We start from the raw sequence: 20318 nt of genomic DNA on the forward strand, positions 1-20318 counted from the left end.
AGACAAGGGCTCCTTTCCTAATGTCCAGAAGGCACTTACAAACAGAAACAAGAGTGGTATAGTGTGAGTTCAACCCTTAGCACAAAAACATTAAACAATTAAAGACAAAACCAAAGTATATAACCAGTCAGTTCTCAGAAGAGAAGACGCACATGGCTGATAAACTTATAAAAGGTGATCTACCATGCTCATAGGGAAATGCCACACTATCTTAACTTTATCCGTGAGACTGAAAATGTTTAAATTAATATCATCTAGAAATAACCAGGATATAAGAAAATTATAAATGATAAATGTGAATTATTGACCCTTTAGGAAAGTAATAAAGGGGCTGGAGAGATGGCTCAGCAAAGGTACTTGCCTGTGATGCCTGCCAGTCCAAGTTCAATTCCCCAGTACCTACATAAAGCCAGATGTACAATGTGATGTGTGCATCTTTTGCAGAGGCAAGAGGTCCTGGCGTACCCATAAACATGTTCTCTCTCTCACCCCCTCTCTCACTATCAGATAAATAAAATATTTTAAAAAGAAAGGTAGTAAACATTAATAACAACTTTTAAAAAATTTTGGTGTGTGTGTGTGCTCATGTGTGTGCGCACACACCTACACGTGCCCTGGCATGTGAGTGGAGGTTGTTGGTCCTCACCTTCCACCTTGTTTGAAGCAGTCTCTCACTTGCTTCTGGAAAATTCTCCTGTCTCCTCTTCTTGCTGTCAGTGTGCTGGGATGACAGAAGCCCACCATGCTTCCAGCTTTTACCTGGAATCCAAACTCAGGTACTCACCCTTGTGTGTTGAGCACTTTATCCACTGAGCCATCTACCTAGCCCAACTTTTAAAAATCTTTTTAGTGTGTGTGTGTGTGTGTGTGTGTGTGTGTGTGTGTGTGTGTGTTCTGGGGTAATGGAACCCAGGGCTTCATGCTTGCAAGGAAAGAGCTCTGCTTCTGAACTATGTTCCTAGTCTTTCCTTCCATATCTTTGCTTCTCATTTTCTTTTTATATAAGTAAACTCACTTAGGATTATTTTTGGCAGAGAAGAATAAGTAGTATATCAGATACATTCGGGCCCTATTAAAGAAAGTGTGAAAGTACGAAAGTCACCTAGTTGTACTTAAAACTGGTTTCTTTTTCTTTAAAGTCTAAATTCTAAAAAACTTAAGTGCATACTTTTAAATATTTTTATTTATTTGCAAGCAGGGAGGGCGAGATGAAGAGAATGGGCACACATGGGCCACTTTGCGCATCTGGCTTTATGTGGTTACTGGGGAATCAAACCTCAGCTGTCGTGCTTATAAACAAGTACCTTTAACTGCTGGGCCATCTATCTCTCTAGCCCCTTAAGTGCAGATTTTTAAGCATCATCTCCCTTTCTATGAACTCGTATTAAATGCAAAAAAATTTTAAGTTGCTATTTGAGGATATGACCTGTTACTAGTACTATATCCAGTCTCTTTGCACACTCTGACAATGTTTTGATTATCTGTGGGTGGTATTAAAATTTTCTATTAGGGGCTAGAGAGATGGCTTAGTGGTTAAGGCGTTTGCCTGCAAAGCCAAAGAATTTCAGCTCGATTCCCCAGGACTCATGTAAGCCAGATGCACAAGGTGGTGCATGCGTCTAGAGTTCATTTGCAGTGGCTAAAGGCCCTGGGATGTCCATTCTCGTTCTCTCTCCCTCTCTGTGTCTTCTGTCTCTCAAATAAATAAATTAATAATTATAATATTTTTTTTAAAAAAGAATTTCTATTGGCCAGACATGGTAGCACATGCCTTTAATCCCAGCACTGCAGAGGTAAAGGTAGGAGGATCACCATGAGTTTGAGGCCATCCTGAGACTACATAGTTAATTCCAAGTCAGCTTGGGCCAGAGTGAAGAAGGGCTGCAGATATCATTTAGTGGTGGAGCACTTAACTAGCATGTACAAAACCCTAAATTTCAATCCTGAGTACTAGAAAAGAATTTCTAAGAGATGGATAGAGGCAACACTCATTTTGATTATGACACTTGTTTAAAGTATAGTTAACCAATAGCCTACACAGGCTTCACTTGGGCATAATAAAATAGGGTAGAGTACGTTCAACTGAAAGTGAATTTTTCTCAAACTTAAGAAATGCCACAGTGACTAAGGTCTACCAGTGGTGTCTGCTGCTGACTAATGCTCTCAGGAGCATTGCACAGTGTGAGTGGAGCAAGGCTCTGAATATGCCCTCTTCTCTCACTAATGATTAGGTTATGTCCTGCAAATGCATCATCAGGTAACTGACGTTGTGCTAACATCATAGAGTATACAGAAACTAAGCTGGCTAGAGGATCACTAGTCTTACAGACCACTGTTATAGGTTGTGTCCATCCCTGACCTCAGTGTTGTGTTTGGCATCACCATACCATAGCTGCTGAGCTGAGTTATATCTCAGTAAAGCTGTCTCAAAAAACTGAAAGAATGTACTAGTTGGCACTTCTTGACACTGGTCTTTAAATCCTTCTTTTCCAGGTCCCTTTTGCAAGATATGTGGCAAGAAATAACATACTGAATTTAAAACGGTGAGAAACAGCATGCTCCCTTGCATATAGATAGGTGCAGGAGAGAAGCCAAAGAAGAGTGTTTTACCTTCTGAAATCCTCACACAGTAAAGAATTCTGGGAATAAAGTGTTGAGATCAGAATATAGTCAGAAAGCCCAGACCCAGCACCCCTTTCTCTCACCACACATTCTATATTTTGAGAGAATGCAGCAGTTAGATCACATGACAGTCCTGCCATCTATTCTGCGTTTTGTACTTGTCCCAAGCAACATAACTAATTATTTTTACAAGTGGATGCTTGAAAACAACATCTGGCTGCTCTGGATCACAGATAGCCCTGTTTAAAATTTCACTGGGATGACAAGTTCACCAGTGGTCCATGTGAACTGCCTAGGCAGAAGCTGCTGGTAGAGAAACAGAGTAACCTCGCAGAAGAGCTTGGTGCCCAGCAAGGAAAGGTTTTCTGCCCCTGAGATACTAGAGGGGCCAAACTCCAAATCTACATAAATTGGAACCATGTTCCTGCCAGCAAGGCACCCCTCTGTACAGCAGAACTCAAGTGAAATCAAGGCTTTTCAGGTGCTTTTAGTCTACCTACAAGTAGGCAGTGATGTTGGTGTTTTTGTGTAGAAAGCAATCACTTAAGGGGAAATTGGTTTTGTATGTAATTTATTCTATTTCGGACACTACAAAACCATTGAGCCCCATGTATATAGTGCAAGGCAGCATTGGGATGTAGATCAGATCTGACTTTGACCCCTTAATCATGACACATACTGTAAGCTATTTCATCTTCATTTCTGTTGTCTTGCTCAACAGTTTCTCATGTGTGTTTGTTTCCAGTAAGCAGTGACCATAGACAGCCGTTTTCCTCCTGCAGATACTGCATAGAACGGGTATTCAGACCTCGCAAGTTAGATCGATTTCATCCCAAAGAACTTCTGGAATGTGCATTTGACATCGTCACTTCTACTACCAACAGCTCTCTGCCCACTGCCGAAACCATCTACACAATCTATGAAATCATCCAAGAGTTTCCTGCACTTCAGGTTCCTCTCTGCATTTTAAGCTGTTGAGATGCCCCTGGTAGCATCCTTCAAGTGTGGCAGACCTCCACAGCAACTTGCTTTGGATGGTGATGGCCTTGACTCCCTTCTCTGCCAGATCCACTGCAGAGTTTGACAGTGCGACTTCTGAGGTTCATGCTGGGTTCTCACCTCCACCTTAACAGGTTTTGTCCTGGGAACAAGTGTTCCTCTGCCCATTCTTGTAAAATTCAAGAGATAGATCCCACAATGAGCCAGGTGTGGTGGTGCACATCTTTAGGCCCAGCAATGGGAGACTGAGGTAGGAGCATCTCCCTGAGTTGTAGTCCAGCCTGGGGCTACAGAGTGAGTTCCTTCTTGATGAGCCTAGACTAAAGTGAGATCCTGCCTATGGGGATGGGGGGGGGTAGATCCAGTGAGGCTTCTAGCATATTTCTAACTGTAGAACTTGCAGTGGCTTGCTCCTACATCTCACCTGTTGACGCTAGCCTCCCTTTTCACCATATCCTCATACTACCTCACCGGTAGCAACCACTGCTTGTTTTCTCAGGCCTCCTGACCCACCCATATGCCCTGTCATGCCCCTCACTGTTGGTCATGGTGCCCCTTGTTGAGGAAGTCTTTCCTCATCCAGCCATGGCTTGGGCTCTTTCTCCCAGGAAACCCTCTCATGGTTGACTGTCTCTACCGTCACAGCTCTTGAGACATCCACGTACCCCCTTGAGTTAAACTGTTTTATTCAAGCACAGTGGAAGAGTACACTTTAACATGAACCCCACCGCCCTCACTCAACACCATCGATAGATAACCAGAGGAAGCTGGCTTGTGAACGCTCAGTTACTCACTGGTATGGGCAAAAGCAACAATATCCAGTCACAATCCTGTGCTTGTAAATCAGCACTGAACTGAGTTCTACCCTTTGACATTCATATGGATTCTCTTGGGCTTTTTTAACATAGCTAAAGACCAACCAGTGTATTTTTGATCCATATTATTATTATAAAGGTGTTATATAAATGGAAAAATCATAGCAGAACTCTTGCCTAGCATGCAGAATGCCCTGGGTTTGATCCCCAGCATTAGGCATGGTTGTACACACTTGTAATCCCAGCACTTGAGAGGTGGAGAAAGATCAGAGTTCAAGGCCAGATTCAGCTTCGTAAGGTTTGAGGCCAGCCTGGGCTACACGAGACCTTGTCTTGAAAGAAAACAAGAAATAAACTAGGAGAGAAGACACTAAAATGCAGTCCTTCCTTGGTGTTAGGATAATAACTTTATCATATGATTCCAGATTTGGCCATGTTATCAATATTGCATTTATAATGAAGTTAATAATAATTTTTCTCTGTATCCTAGGAAAGAAATTACAATATTTACTTGAACCATACAATGTTATTGAAAGCAATACTCTTACACTGTGGGATTCCAGAAGATAAACTCAGCCACGTCTACGTGATTCTGTACGATGCTGTGGTGAGCATTTAATTACTTCGATGCTTGATTTGGGGATGATAATAATAGTCTGTGATTATTATCTAACTCACACAGCCATGACACTAAGTTGAGAGTTTTATCTCCTTCCTTCATTGCTCTAATGTAACAGAACAAATTGCCTTTAATTACATCAGCTGGTACCAATAAATTGTCAAGCTTTTAAAAAATTTATTTTTATTCTATTTTATTTATTTTAAAGAGATAGAGAATGGGTGTGCCAGGGCTTTTAGCCACTGTAAATGAGCCCCAGACGCATGCACCACCTTGTGCATCTGGCTTACATGGGTCCCAGGGAATTGGACCTGGGTCCTACAGCTTTGCATCACTAAGCCATCTCTCCAGCCTGAGCTTTGTTTAAGATTTATTTTTATTTATTTATTTATTTATTAGAGACAGAGAGGGGGAGAGAGAGAGAGTGAGAATGGGTGTGCCAGAGCTTCTAGCCCCTTAAGATGAACTCCAGATGCATGCACCACCATGTGCATCTGGCTTACATGGGACCTGGAGAATTGAACCTGGGTCCTAAGGCTTTGCAGGCATGCACCTTAACCTCTTCCAAACAGAAATGCCCTGCAAAAGGCCATCCAGAAATGGGTCTCTTCCCTTCATCATGTGCAACTTTCTCCTTTTTAATTCCCTTATGTCAGAGTTTATCAAATACTAAAATAACGTCAGTTATGGTTTTATGGAACTGAAAGAAAAAAGTGATGCACACCTTTAATTCCAGAACTTGGGAGATAGAGATAGAAGGACCACTGTGAGTTCAAGCACACCCTGAAACTACATAGTGAATTTCAGGTCAGACCCTTCCTTTGGGGGGAAGAAAAAAAAAAAGCAAAAGCTCCTTAATGACAGATTTTCATCTGTCCTTTGCATTAGGAATAGTTTGTCAGAAATAGCCTGGAAATTGGATCTTATTCAGGCCAAGTGTGGAGTCGCTCATTATTCCCTTTCTCTTCTGCATCAGACAGAGAAGCTGACGAGGAGAGAGGTGGAAGCTAAATTCTGTAATCTATCATTGTCTTCTAACAGCGTAAGTACCTTCTGATGGTGTTATTATGGCTATCTCTGTAATTTTACGATGCCAGAAAATGTCACCAGATACTTGTAGCAGTGAGGTAGCAGCAGTTCCTGCCAGTCCTGGAAGACACAGCTTTCCCCTCGAGTGTGGGTGCCATGGCAACCTCTAGGGTTAGAAGAGAGACGCTAATGTCATGATCAAAGACTCTCCCTGCCACCTAGTCCTTGCAGTGGCTGTGATTAGCCCACTGTTTCTTGATTACCAGATCCTCGTAGAAAGCTGTGCTTGGCAGAGTCTCCTGCTGAACAGATCCAGCGCCTAGCTGTTGTCTTCTGACATGGAGCTGAGGAGCCAGAGCTGCAGTGCCCTGCAAACCATGTGGGCAGTCGTGAGCCCAGCCCCAGTCTCCCAGCTTCTCAGAGTTGAATTACAGTGCTTGTCCTCCCAAAATCTTTCTGTACCCATTAGCAATAAGGAAAATATTACGGGGTAGACTCATTGGTTGTGTTCTCTCTACAGATATCCAATTAATACCAGATCTTTGGCACAATAACCTACATTTAACCAAGTGACTGAATGATAGACTTTTTACATTTTCCTGAATATTAATCTAAGAACAAGTTTTTGTTGTTGTTGTTGTTTTTTGTTTTTTGTGCTATGATGCTAAGAACTAAACCCAGGTCCTTCCTCATACATGCTAGGCAAAGACTCCCACAGCCACAGCCCCAAGGAAAGAGTTTTAAAAACCTTTCCAGAAACCCCCAATCCCCAATAACAATGTTCACAAAGTACAGAGACCACACATAGTTGAAAGAAATCACCCCTTTCAGGTATGGAAGGTAAATCAGATGCATAGGACTGGGGGGTTGGAAAATTAATTTTGGTTAAGCCTTAAGTATTTACTATCGGAGATAATAGCAATATGCAAAGTGACCCATAGCTTAATGTTCAGGTATGTAAAAAATATTTACATACATTCTAACACTGAACAAAAAGCCCACCCCCATGTACAGAAATAGCCCCAGGTATCATTAACACCACAAGTCTGGTCAAGAGACTATCCGGATCAGTGATACACAGAAGATTCTTTGAACTCATGCCACATTTGAAAGCAGCTCACAAATGTCAAACACTTGTCCATGCTAATGCACCAGCTGCTAAAATGTCAGTGCTTCTTGATGATGGAAAGATAGGACTAAGAAAGGCATTTGATGCTTTCATTAGCTTAAACTAGATCTCTGAGTATATTAGAAAGGAAAAGAAATGCGGCAGAAGAGTTGCAAGTACGCGACCTCGTCTGAGTTTACAGGCAGTATGCCTAGAACCCAGACGTTGGGGTTTGCCTAGCATCACAGGGTGTTGGTTAATACTGTGAGGACCAAAGTACTGACTCCACCGCTTGTGGCAGTTTGTTAATGAGGTAATTTAACATAGACGTTATTAAAAAGAACATCTTTTATTTAGAAATTTTTCCCTTCATTTTAATCATGCTGGGGTTCAACTCCAGGACTTTAAGCACACTGCCATAGAGTTACATTGGCAGCCCTGGGGGGGGGGGGGGGAAGGGTTTTTGTGGTGTTGTTTTTTTTTTAAATCAAAGACTTATGACTTTGTCATAGAATTACATTGGTAACTCTAGGGGGGAACAGGTTTCTTGAATTAAAGACTTATGGTTTTGTATTTAATTTTTTAACCTCTAACATAGTAAGCAGCTTATAGGATATTTTTGTGATATAAATGATGTGGGCTTGGAAAATAGTTCAGTCAGTAAAGCGCTTGCCTCCCAAGCATGAGGACCTGAGTTTGATCCCCAGTAGCTGCATAAAATGCTGGGCATAGCGTTGCACTCCTGGGATCCCAACATGAGCTGAGCCCATCCCTGGATCTCATTGGCTAGCTAGTACAACCTAATAAGTGATCTCCAACCTAGTGAAGACCCTGTCCCTAAAAGAGGTGGGTGGTGTACCTGGGGAGCAACATTCAAGGATATTCTCTGGCCTGCACACACACACATGCATGCATGCATTCATGTACACACCACATACATATGCACACCACAATATATGTATGACTAACTCCCTGATAATGTTGAACTGAGTCTTCATGCAGCTCCTAGTTTTTGTGTGCCAGTGCACAGATGAACCAAGTTCAGCCTGCAGTGTAAACATAGTTGTAATTTTGTGCCTTAATAACTTCCAGTTCAGGTCCTGGGAGTGTGCTCCCTGGCACTACGCACTATATCTGTAGTTACACCCTCTTCCTTCTGCTGTGTCTCCAGGACTGAGCATGGCCACAGTGAGGTCATCTCTGGCACTGCCCTCTGGGAGAGAGGATGAAAGGACTGGTCAGAGTCCAGGTCTCAGCTGAGGAAATGAAGGCTAAGGAACTGGAAAGTGGCTCCTGGAGGCAGCACCTCAGACTCCCAGTAGTAATCGCATAAAAGAGAGTTTCTGGCTAATTCTGTGTCAAAACAAGTCCAAATTTGTCTGCCTATGTCCACATCTGTGTGGTGGTAGTAACGTAATTGATAATGAAGAGAGTAAAGAGGAATAATACTGAGTGGAAGATAGGAAGAGAGGCCCTGCTGGTGACAGGACCTGCTTTGCTGGCCAGCATTGAGAGAGAGAGAGAGAGAGAGAGAGAGAAAGAGAGAGAGGGAGAAAGAGAGGGGGGGGGCTCTAAACCACCTCTAAAATTAATCCTTGACCTCAAAGTCCTTGCTAGTGGAGGTGCACAAGTGCTGTATCTGGCGTGTGTGAGTCACTGCACAGGAGCCCCCTTCTGGCGTGTGTGAGCCACTGCACAGGAGCCCCCTTCTGGCGTGTGTGAGCCACTGCACAGGAGCCCCCCTTCTGGCGTGTGTGAGTCACTGCACAGGAGCCCCCTTCTGGCGTGTGTGAGTCACTGCACAGGAGCCCCCCTTCTGGCGTGTGTGAGCCACTGCACAGGAGCCCCCTTCTGGCGTGTGTGAGCCACTGCACAGGAGCCCCCCTTCTGGCGTGTGTGAGTCACTGCACAGGAGCCCCCTTCTGGCGTGTGTGAGTCACTGCACAGGAGCCCCCTTCTGGCGTGTGTGAGCCACTGCACAGGGAGCCCCTTCTGGCGTGTGTGAGCCACTGCACAGGGAGCCCCTTCTGGCGTGTGTGAGTCACTGCACAGGAGCCCCCTTCTGGCGTGTGTGAGCCACTGCACAGGGAGCCCCTTCTGGCGTGTGTGAGCCACTGCACAGGGAGCCCCTTCTGGCGTGTGTGAGTCACTGCACAGGGAGCCCCCTTCTGGCGTGTGTGAGTCACTGCACAGGGAGCCCCCTCTGGCGTGTGTGAGCCACTGCACAGGAGCCCCTTCTGGCATGTGTGAGTCACTGCACAGGGAGCCCCCACTCTGGAGCAGCAGCTGATCTCTTGTTTGCTTTCCAGCTGTGTAGGCTCTACAAGTTCATCGAGCAGAAGGGAGATTTGCAAGACCTCACGCCAACAATAAATTCATTAATAAAACAGAAAACAGGTGTTGCCCAGTTGGTGAAGTATGGCCTAAAAGATCTAGAGGAGGTTGTCGGACTGCTGAAGAAACTTGGCATAAAGTTACAGGTTTGGCAACCATTTGATGTTAAGAGTACAGACTAGTCGCTTTAAGAATAGCTTAATGCGGGGATGGGAGTGGATTTGGTTTCCTTAGTGTTCTATTTTTCCAGAACACTGTTCTTTGCATTGGAGCAGCCGATACCTAGAGACAGTCCGGGCAAGCATCAGTGTTGCTGTCGTGCAGCAGCTCTTCTTGTGCTTGCCTCAGAGAGCTCCACTTCTTGTCAGAAAGTGCAGGGATGCCCTTGCTCTGGAGCCTCCACTTAAACAGACTTCGTGCCAGATCCTGCTAGTGTTATATAGAAAGGCTGACCAGCATTGTAGTCCACACACTGCACCGCAAGCCATTGACCATTCGTGTGGCGCTTCGCTCGCAGATCTCCATCAACTTGGGCTTGGTGTACAAGGTGCAGCAGCACACGGGCACCATCTTCCAGTTCGTAGCATTCAGCAGACGCAGGCAGAGGCTTGTGCCCGAGATCCTGGCAGCTGGAGGCAGATACGACCTGCTGGTGAGGACTCGCCCTGTGTTTGCTTACTACCTGTGGATTATAATTCTGTTTCTTCCTAAACCTGTTATTCTGAAATGTTTCAAACCTGTGCAAAGATTGGGACCAGTCATGTAATTGAATATCTCTGTATCCATCTAGGAATATACATGTAATGAAGCCAGGCATGGTGCTACATAACTAATCACAGCTCTTACGAGACGGAAGCAGGAGGATCTGGAGTTCACAGCTGGACTCAGATACATAGGCCAGCCTGGGCTAGATGAGACTGTTTCCAAAAAATAAAAGTAGGACTGGAGAGGTGGCTCTAGTGGTTAAGGAGCTTGCCTGTGAAACCAAAGGACCTAGGTTCGATTCCCCAGTACCCACATAAGCCAGATGCAAATGGTAGTACATGCATCTGGAGTTTGTTTGCCGTGGCTTAGGGGCCTGGCATGGCCATTCATATTCTCTCTCTCTTTCTGCCTATTTCTCTCATAAATAAATAAAATTTAAAATATATAATGGGATCTGAGCATGGTGGCGCACGCCTTTAATCCCAGCATTTGGGAGGCAGAGGTAGGAGGATCACTATGAGTTCAAGTCCAGCCTGAGAATACATAGTGAATTCCAAGTCAGCCTGGGCTAGAGTGAAATCCTATCTTGAAAAACCAAAAATTATATTTATTTGTTTTTTCGAAGTAGGGTCTCACTCTGGTCCAGGCTGACCTGGAATTAACTCTGATGTCTCAGAATGGCCTTGAACTCATGGTGATTCTCCTACCTCTGCCTCCCGAGTGCTGGAATTAAAGGCGTGCGCCAGCATGCCCAGCAAGATATATTCTTAACCACTAAGCCATCTCTCCAGCCCAAGGTATATTCTTATATGAGAATGGCCTTATGTTAGCTGGATATAGCTCAGTACAGAGAGCATGCCTGGCACCCTGGCATAGTATGGCCTTGGGTTTGATCCCCAATAATACCACAAAAAAAGGAAAAGAAAATGTCTGTATAGTACTCTTATTTTAAAATATTTTTATTTATTTGAAAGAGAAATGGATGTACATGGCCTCCAGCCTCTGCAAACAAATTGTAGACTCACATCCACTTTGTGCATCTAGCTTTACATAGGTGGGAGGAGATCAAACCCTGGGCTGACAGGCATTGCAAGCAAGTGCCTTTAACTGCTGAGCCACTTATCCAGCCCCAAACACAGTACTTTTAAAAAAATATGTATTTGTTTATTTGCAAGCAGTGAGAGAGAAAATGAGTGCACCAGGGCCTCTAGCCACTGCAAACAAACTCCAGATGTATGCACCACCTTGTGCATCTGGCTTTATGTGGGTACTGGGGAATCAAACCCTGGTTGTTAAGCTTTGCAGGCAAGTGCCTGCACCACTGAGCCATCTTTCCAGCCCCACCAACCACAGTATTCTTGAGAGGACTGCCTCAGCCTCCTAAACTCTGGGGTAACAGGTGTGTGCCACCATGTCCAGTGTTGGAGAGCTTGCTTTTTAACTGTGGCTTTCCTTGTTTCATCTCTGTTTTACAAGCAGAACTTTTGTCTATCCACAGATTCCCAAGTTTCGAGGTCCACAGGCTCTGGGGCCAGTTCCCACTGCTGTCGGTGTCAGCATAGCCATAGACAAGATATTTGCTGCTGCCCTCAACATGGAAGAACCTGTAAGTCCATCTTTCATTCCTTAAAGTGTCACTTGCCTTTGTACGTGAGGATATTACAAAGAGTAGAGGTGAAGAGATGCACGGTTGGGGTCTTTGGGAAGAGGCTCTAGCTAATATCCTTCTCTGGCATGCTGCCCTCTAGAGCCTCCACAGGTTCAAGTGCTCAGAAGCTTCCTGCACTTTGCCCTTTGAGGTTTTATGATGGTTTCATTATATACCAGGATAGATTATGTAGTCAACTAAACCTTTGGTAGACAACTTAACCTTCAGCCTCTCCTCCCCAGATTTGGGGTTATGCCTAAAAGTCTCAACCCTTTAATTCTGCCTCAGTCTTCCCAGGGACCAGCCCCCATGTCAGTTATGTCTTTGGCCCATCACTTCAAAGATTCTAGGGAATTTAGAAAGTATGTGCCAAGAAATGGGGACAGAGAGCACACACGTAGCAATTGTAGCCTGAGAGTTTGGGAAAGGACCTTTCATGTGATGGATAAGCCTGAGTGGGTGTCAGTCCTCACATATCGGTCCTTATCCTCTGCTCTGTAACTTACGACATTCGTTCTTCTCCACTAGCCTCACTTCCCATATCTGTCATGCATGAAGTCAAGGCACATTGTCCTAGTGGTTAGCAACCTCTCCCCACTCCCCTTGTTCAGAAATTCTGCTATAGTCAGCAAAGCTAACGTAAGTGTCTTTATCATAAAAGATGATATAAAGGTTTCTTAGCTGTGTGTCTGTTTCTGCGCTGGCATTTGGAATCAAAGCCATCCACATACTGTGGCTGTTTACAGCTATAAGAATGCCCATCTGCCTGTGAGGAACTCCTCCCCTGGGGGTGCTGGTCTCACCATGCCCTGGTGTTTGCCTGTCAGTAACACCTCTGTTTTCTTCAGGTTACAGTAAGCTCCTGTGACCTCCTGGTTGTCAGTGTTGGCCAGATGTCCATGTCCAGGGCCATTCACCTGACCCAGAAACTCTGGACAGCAGGGATCACAGCAGAAGTCATGTATGACTGGTCACAGGTACCTACGAGTGAAGTACAAATTTTAGCTTCATGATAAATTGTCCTTAGAGTGTGTCAAGCCATGTTGATCTCTGAAACTAGAGTTATTTCCTGTATTCGTTACTGATTTCTTTTTTTTTTTGTCTTCCAAATGATTTTTTTTTAATTTTTTATTTATTTTTTTAATTTGAGAGCGACAGACACAGAGAGAAAGACAGATAGAGGGAGAGAGAGAGAATGGGCGTGCCAGGGCTTCCAGCCTCTGCAAACGAACTCCAGACGCATGTGCCCCCTTGTGCATCTGGGTAACGTGGGACCTGGGGAACCGAGCCTCGAACCGGGGTCCTTAGGCGTCACAGGCAAGCGCTTAACCGCTAAGCCATCTCTCCAGCCCTCATTACTGATTTCTATAGTAACAGTTTACCATGATTTTTGTGGCCTAATGCCTTTGGTATCTTATATTCATAAAAGCAGAAGCCTGGGTCAAAATCAGCACCTACTGGCTGGGCTCCTTCTGGCTCATAGCCCCTCCCTTTAGACTCGGTAGCATGGCGCCTTCTTTCCCACCTGAGGCTTTTGTGCCTCTCTGTACCTCTGCCTGCTTCCCTCAACTCGGGATTTCCCAGGGCAGTTGTTGACAGGTTCCAGGGACTGGGGTGTGCATGACCATGGCCACCTCACCACACTCAGGCGTTCTGGGCGTGGTGTGCTATCTGTGGTTTTGCATTAGACCTCCACTAGCCTGATACCTGCCATAGGTGTGGAACTGAGCAAAGTGGCCTCAGACCCCTGCCTGCTCTTCTGAACTGGAGGTGAGGCTTTAGATGACCAGTGGGTGCTGGAAAGATCACACATGCAAGCAGACCTCAAGAAGGGGTACACCCTCAGATCATCCTCCCCAACACTGCCCCAGGGCATGGCGGTAGCCAGGAACACGCACACACAGGCACTCTCGCTTGTACATGTGCTCTTTATTCACGTTGCCTGCCAAGACCTTCTGCAGTCACTGCTACCCACGTCTTGTGTGCTCTATGCAGTGATTCGTCCTGGGAGAGTGCTGAGCGACCATTTTTCTTCACTTGACAGTACATTTTGCTCTACCCATTCACTTGTTTCATAAGTTGTTAGAGAAGTAGTTTTATTTTCTTTTTGGTTTTGGATTTTTTGAGACAGGGTCTCCTGTATCCCAGGCTGGCCTTGAACTTACTATGTAACCAAGGATAACATTGAATTCCTGATCCTCCTGTCTCTGCTTCCCAAGTACTGGAATTACAGGTGTGAGCAACCACATCTGGTTTCAAGAAGTGTTCTGTCGTGCAGTGAAGTCCAGTCTAGTGACTTCATTCCTGCACAGCAGCCTCCCAGCTCCGTCTCCATTCTCCTTCCCTCCTTTGCTTCTTTCCTTCCTTCCTTCCTTAGTGTATGTGGGATGGGGGCAGGTAATAATCCTTGACTTATTTTCTTAATATTGTTATTTATTTGTGAATACAGAATGAGTAAGGACATGCCAGGGCTTCTTGCCACTGCAGACTAACTCCGGATGCATACACCACTTTGTGCAATTAGCTGTGTCTGGGGATGGAACTGGGCTGCAGGCTTAGCAAGCAAGAACCTCTAACCACTGAGCAATCCCCCCTTCCCCTTGACATCTTTGTTAAGACTTGAAGCCATCGAAAACCTCTTCCTGTCATGACTACATTGGTGTGTGTGGTTCCTTAGAGCAATGTGAAAGTAAACAAAGAAGTCTCATTCTTCCTTGGAATGCTATGTCTCTTCCTTGCTATTCATATCCTCTGAAGTCAGATGCTTAGTAATTCACTTTGGGAATACAGTTGAAAATTATTTTCATTCTGCTTCATGACCTGAGGATCTGCTTTGTTTATTTGCTAAACTATATTTATTTGTTTCAGTCCCAAGAGGAATTACAGGAGTACTGCAGACATCATGAAATCACCTATGTGGCCCTGGTCTCGGATAAAAAAGGAAGCCATGTCAAGGTAGACTAAGAGCTGGGGATTTAGCTCGGTGGTTGAGCCCAGGTGTAGCTCAGTGTGTGGATTTGATCCCCAGTAAAATCCACACACACACACACACACACATATGCACGCACACACACACGTGTGTGCGTCCCCACCGGAAATTCAACACACAGACCTCCCACATGATGTGTAACCTGTGGAGCACCTGATGTGTGTGAGCCGGACCCCTCCCTTCAGCTCTCTGACCATGGGCTTTCTCCCTGGAGAGCGTGGGTGAGAGTCACTGAGCTCTTTTTCTTAGAGCTGCAGAAACTCAGGTGAGTAACCTGTGGCTACCAGCTTCTTCCTGTTCTTCCCCACCTAAGTAAGAACCTGCCAACTGGCCAGTCATCTGGCTGAAGCTTCCTAAGTAATTTTACTTTGTTTTGCACTTTACTAAAAATATCCACAAACTTACCACCTCATAACCTTGATTCCTAACTTGTTCTTTGTTTTTTCCGAGGTAGGGTCTTACTCTAACTCAGGCTGACCTGTAACATACTCTGAGCCACAAAACTCTCACAATGTCTGGGACCACATATTTCTTCATTGTTCAGTAGTATCCCTGGCCTTGACACTCTAGTATTCTAATTATGATGCTAGAGGCACTCCACACAGTCATGACATCTAAAAGCATCTCTACACATGGCCACATGTCCCTTAGGGAGCAGAATCTCTATCATCTATTGATACAATCATCTTGCTAAGGCACTCAGAGTTCTTTTGGTTTCAGAACCTCCAAATGATGAATCTGTTTGATTCTTTTGAAGGTGAAATCTTTTGAGAAGGAAAGGCAAACAGAGAAGTGTGTGCTGGAATCGGATCTTGTGGAGCATGTTATGCAGAAACTGAGGACTAAAGTCAGTGATGAAAGGAACATCAGGTAACTTAGCCAACAAGAGCCAGGAGAGTGATTGCAGTGACCTATGTAGCACCTACATAGAGTCATTTTTAAAAATTGATTTTTTTTGTTTTAGGAAGTAGATCAAGATTGATTTAAACCATTCTATTGATTCTGAGTAATTCAGTCATTTAAATGTGTCCCTTAAATAAGGTTATATCTTGCCTTAAACATTTTTCTACCTTGCTTTAAACATTTATTTTTTCAAAATTGTATTTTTCAGTTCTGTCTTATCACAAAATGTCCATGGTTAGATGCTTCATAAAGAAAAGAAAGTAATTTAGCTCACCTTTTGAGAAGCTGAGTATCCAAATGGAGAGTCCTCATTTCTTCAAGCTCTGGCAAACAGCCCTTGTCAGCCTCAGCACAGAAGTAGAAAAGGAACAGCCAGAGGCAAGAGGGGTCAAGTACATGGGGTGGCCTCACTTCATAACAAGCTGCACTTGTGAGAACTCCCACCCTCCATGGGATCATCATTAATCCCTTCCAAGGCCTGCCTCCATGACAAGTGTTATGCAATAGGCGCCTCTCTTAAAGGTTCTATCACCCCTCAGTATTGCTGCTCTGGGGACCAAGCTTCCTGCATATGAGCCTGGGGAACATACTTCAACTACATCCAGGTCTTCTATATCGCTCTAAAAGGCCCAGCAAGTCCAAACCTGTCTGCTGTTAATCAGTGAATTTCAGTGGTATTTTTCTGTGTAATTTAAAAGATATAATATGTTCTGGGAAAAGAACTCATACACTCATTGAGAAAAACTGGTTTAATCATATGAATTTAGCAAGAAAAGTAAAATCTTTAAAAAAAATTAAATGAACTCAATAGTTAAATTCTCAGGAATTTATAATTTTTTTCTTTGGGATAAAGATTAAAAATGTCTATCAAAGACATAATTTTTAATAGTTCTGAAACTTTTTGGTCTCAAACCCCTTTACACCCTTAAAAATTCTTTGAAAATTAAATTAAAAACGCTTTCATTTCTGCGGGTTATATGTTTCAACTGTTCAATGTGAAGTTGGTCATGGTGACACCTGCCTGTAATCCCCCCACTTGGGGACCAAGCCAGCTGGATCACAAGACCAACCTGGACTACCCAGTGAGTTTAAGGCCAGCAAGACTGTCAAAAAAAGAAAAAACCAAGCCGGATGTGGTGGCACACGCTTTTAATCCCAGCACATGGGAGGCAGAGGTAGGAGGCTCACCATGAATTCGAGGCCACCCTGAGAATACAGAGTGAATTCCAGGGCAGCCTGGGCTAGAGCAAGACCTTACCTCGAAAAACTAAAAAGAAAGAAAGGAAGAGAGGGAGGAGGGAGAGGGAAAGAAGGAAAAGAAAGAAAGAGAGAAAGAAAGAAAGAAAAAAAGAGAGAGAAAGCCAGGCATGGTAGCACATGCCATTTATTCCAGCAGAGTAGGAAAATCACTGAGTTAGAGGCCATCCTGGGACTATAGTGAGTGCCAAGTCAGCCTATACTAGAATGAGACCCTACCTCAAAACCATCCCCCCCAAAAAAAAGGAGAAAAGGAAAGAAATAACCTCATATCATGCTAACCTAAATAACATATTCTAATGGAAAACTCTTTTTTTTGTTATTCTTGCCTTTTGTTGTTTTTTGTTTCATTTTGTAGAGGCAGAGTCTCATTTTAACCCAGGCTGACCTCAACCTCATAGTTATCTTCCTATCTCTGAGTTCTTGGATTAAAGACATGAACCACCATGCCCGACGACAACAACAACAACATAAAAAACCTTTATTTTCTAAAACAAAATAAATTTAGTAAGAAAATTTGCAGACATTGATTGTTTTATATTTGCAATGTCCAAAGATATTTCACATTTCATAGACTGTGTTAGAAGTCTTAGAAGCTTCAATCGAGTGATTCTCACACCCACTTGTGAATTCAGTCTGTTGTGGTATCTCACACAGTGCATAATCTGGAAAACTCCACTATACATTTGTGTGAGGATGAGTAAAAGGAAAGCTAACATTTTAGGATTGTTACAAAAACATCCTTTAGAAGGAAGTCAGGGGCCTCCAGGAGTTCCTAAACCACACTTTGAGAATCTTTCATGTATATAGAAGGTAGCCTACTGAAAAACTGGGAGCATAGGCAATCATTATTAAGACACCTAAAAGGTTGATGAGATTTAGTTTTAGCACAGCAAAGTTCAAAATCTGCTCTCCTCCAAGTAAATGATTATATCCCTGTTTTCTCAAACTAAGAGTGCCATTGTGCCTCTTAAAGGCTATAAATTAATTCACAACATTTGAAAGAGCATCCATTCACAGCTTTTAAAAGAATATCCTTATTTACCAAATGTGCTCTGGGCGGTTGCCAAGGCTACTGGCATGGTGAAGATGGAGCCTGTGTCACTAATGTTGCCTTGTATTATGAAGGAAGCGGAACGAACACCATTATATTTCACTGAAACGAACTCCTGTGGGGAGTCCGGATTTCAGAACCACCTGAATAAATCAGAATGTTTTCTTTAGGTATTTGTTAACTGCAAATGACATCCTTACAAAGATGTCTTACTTTTACCTTACTGAAAGCATATCCAAGTACATTTTTTGCATTGTGGATTTTTGTTTTTCTTTCAACTAGTAACCAAAAGCACATTTTTAGGTTCAGTAGAAGTGGATCACTACATATAGCTTGCTGAGTTAACTGTATTGCTTTAGCTTTATTGACTATTTCCTAATTTTGTTTGCTTGTTTTTAGAGAAGCTTCTGATAATCTTGCTGTACAAACTCTGAAGGGGTCGTTTTCTAATGCTTCAGGTATAATTACTAATTATAATCTAATGTAATAATGCTGGTGTCTTTGTTCCAACCACTGATGACTGTGGCTAATTCCTTTTGATACTAGAGATACTTTTTTCATCTTTAAATATCTTTATTTATTTATTTGCAGAGAGAGAGAGAGAATGAGAGAGGACTGGGTACAGCAGGGCCTCTTGCCACTGCAAACAAACTCCAGATGTGTGTGCCACTTTGTGCATCTTTCTGTACTAGGAAATCAAACCCAGGTTGTCAGGCTTGCAAACAAGTACCTTTAACCATTGAGCCACCTCTCCAGCCCTAGGGATACTTTTCTAAAGTAACATATAGGGCTGAAGAGATGGCTTTAGCAGTTAAGGTGCTTGCCTGTGAAGCCTAAGGACGCAGATGCATAAGGTGGCACATGCGTCTGGAGTTCATCTGTAGTGGCTAGAGGCCCTGGTGTGCCCATTCGCTAATAAATAAATAAAAAAATATTTTTAAAAGGAAAGTAACTTATAAACAACAAATTGTACCATACCTATCCTTTGAAGCCCTCATCCTAGTAAATGATAAAATTACTGGGCTCTAGGTGACTCTTCTAATCCTGGTCTCTGTCTTCCCCTTTTTTTAAATATGTTTATTTATTTGAGAGAGAGATGGGGTCTCATGCCACTGCAAATGAATTCCAGATGCATGTGCTACCTTTTGTGTCTGGATTTTCTTGTGTACTGGGGAATTGAACCAGGCCACGAAGTTTTACAAGCAGTGCCTTTAGCCACTGAGGCATTTCATCAACCCTTTCTGTCTTATTTTGACACGATTTAATGTTCATTAGACTCAGTTCACTCTATAGGTGAAATATGGATAATTTTTCTAGAACATCTCCCCATATGAAGGATTTTCATAGGATAAACCTAAATTACTTTCTTTTCTTTATAAAAGGGCTTCTTCATAAGACAATCCTGTCTCAAAGGAAAAGGTAGTCTGGGGAGATTGCTCAGCACTTAAAGGTGCTTGCTTGCAAAGCCTACTGGCCAGAGTTCAATTCCCTAATACCCACATAAAGCCAGATGCACAAAGCAGCGCATGCGTCTGGAGTGCCTATCAGTAGCAGCAGGCCTTGGTGTGCTCATGCTCATTCTCAATCTCTCTCCTCTCTTCTCTCTCCCTCCTTGCAAGTAAATAAAAATATTTTTAGGGAAGGAGGGAGGAAGCAGGCAGGTCCAGGCATTGTCTAGTCATCCTTTAGAATCACAACAGGTTGTCTACTAATGAAATGTTGTCTCTTTATGAAGGGTTCTAGAAACTGGGCCCAGATAAGGCCATAAATTCAAACTGTCTGTCTCAGGTTTGTTTGAAATCCATGGAGCAACTGTAGTTCCCATCGTGAGTGTGATAGCCCCAGAAAAGCTGTCAGCCAGCACCAGAAGGCGGTACGAGGCTCAGGTATGTTGGGTCAGGGTTTCCTTGGCTCTCTAATATGAGCTATAATAGAGAAGAAAAGAAACATAAAAGGATACAAATTTCTTTCCTTTTCTAAGCTGGTGGCTTCTGAAGCTCTCAAGAGTTGCTCCGATGCTGCAATTCAGCCCTCATCTGTTTTGGTTGTTTTGGTTTTTTTTTTTAATATATTTAAAGAGGGAGAGAGAGAGAGAATGGACGCACCAGGACCTCCAGCCACTGCAAACGAACTCCAGATGCATGCCCCCAATCCTGTGGCTTTGCAGGCAAATGCCTTAACCACTAAGCCATCTTTCCAGTCCAGCCCTCATCTGTTCTTCAGTTAGACCAGTGAT

The 20318-nt window shown here is 43.6% G+C and overlaps 1 protein-coding gene across 1 annotated transcript in view; it reads left to right on the plus strand.

The window, feature by feature from the left end:
* Eif2ak4 (eukaryotic translation initiation factor 2 alpha kinase 4) overlaps window positions 1-20318 on the plus strand; it is a 112266-nt gene that overhangs the window by 88017 nt on the left and 3931 nt on the right. The window contains exons 24-35 of the mRNA XM_004660772.2: window positions 2494-2543; window positions 3405-3573; window positions 4927-5043; window positions 6032-6097; window positions 9502-9672; window positions 10044-10178; window positions 11730-11837; window positions 12728-12856; window positions 14748-14834; window positions 15626-15738; window positions 18482-18540; window positions 19871-19968. Of these exons, the coding sequence (XP_004660829.2) occupies window positions 2494-2543; window positions 3405-3573; window positions 4927-5043; window positions 6032-6097; window positions 9502-9672; window positions 10044-10178; window positions 11730-11837; window positions 12728-12856; window positions 14748-14834; window positions 15626-15738; window positions 18482-18540; window positions 19871-19968 (1302 nt within the window). The remainder of the gene's footprint in view (window positions 1-2493; window positions 2544-3404; window positions 3574-4926; window positions 5044-6031; window positions 6098-9501; window positions 9673-10043; window positions 10179-11729; window positions 11838-12727; window positions 12857-14747; window positions 14835-15625; window positions 15739-18481; window positions 18541-19870; window positions 19969-20318) is intronic.

The sequence above is a fragment of the Jaculus jaculus genome, chromosome 8 (genome assembly GCF_020740685.1).
Source record: "Jaculus jaculus isolate mJacJac1 chromosome 8, mJacJac1.mat.Y.cur, whole genome shotgun sequence".
Classification (NCBI taxonomy): Eukaryota; Metazoa; Chordata; class Mammalia; order Rodentia; family Dipodidae; genus Jaculus; species Jaculus jaculus.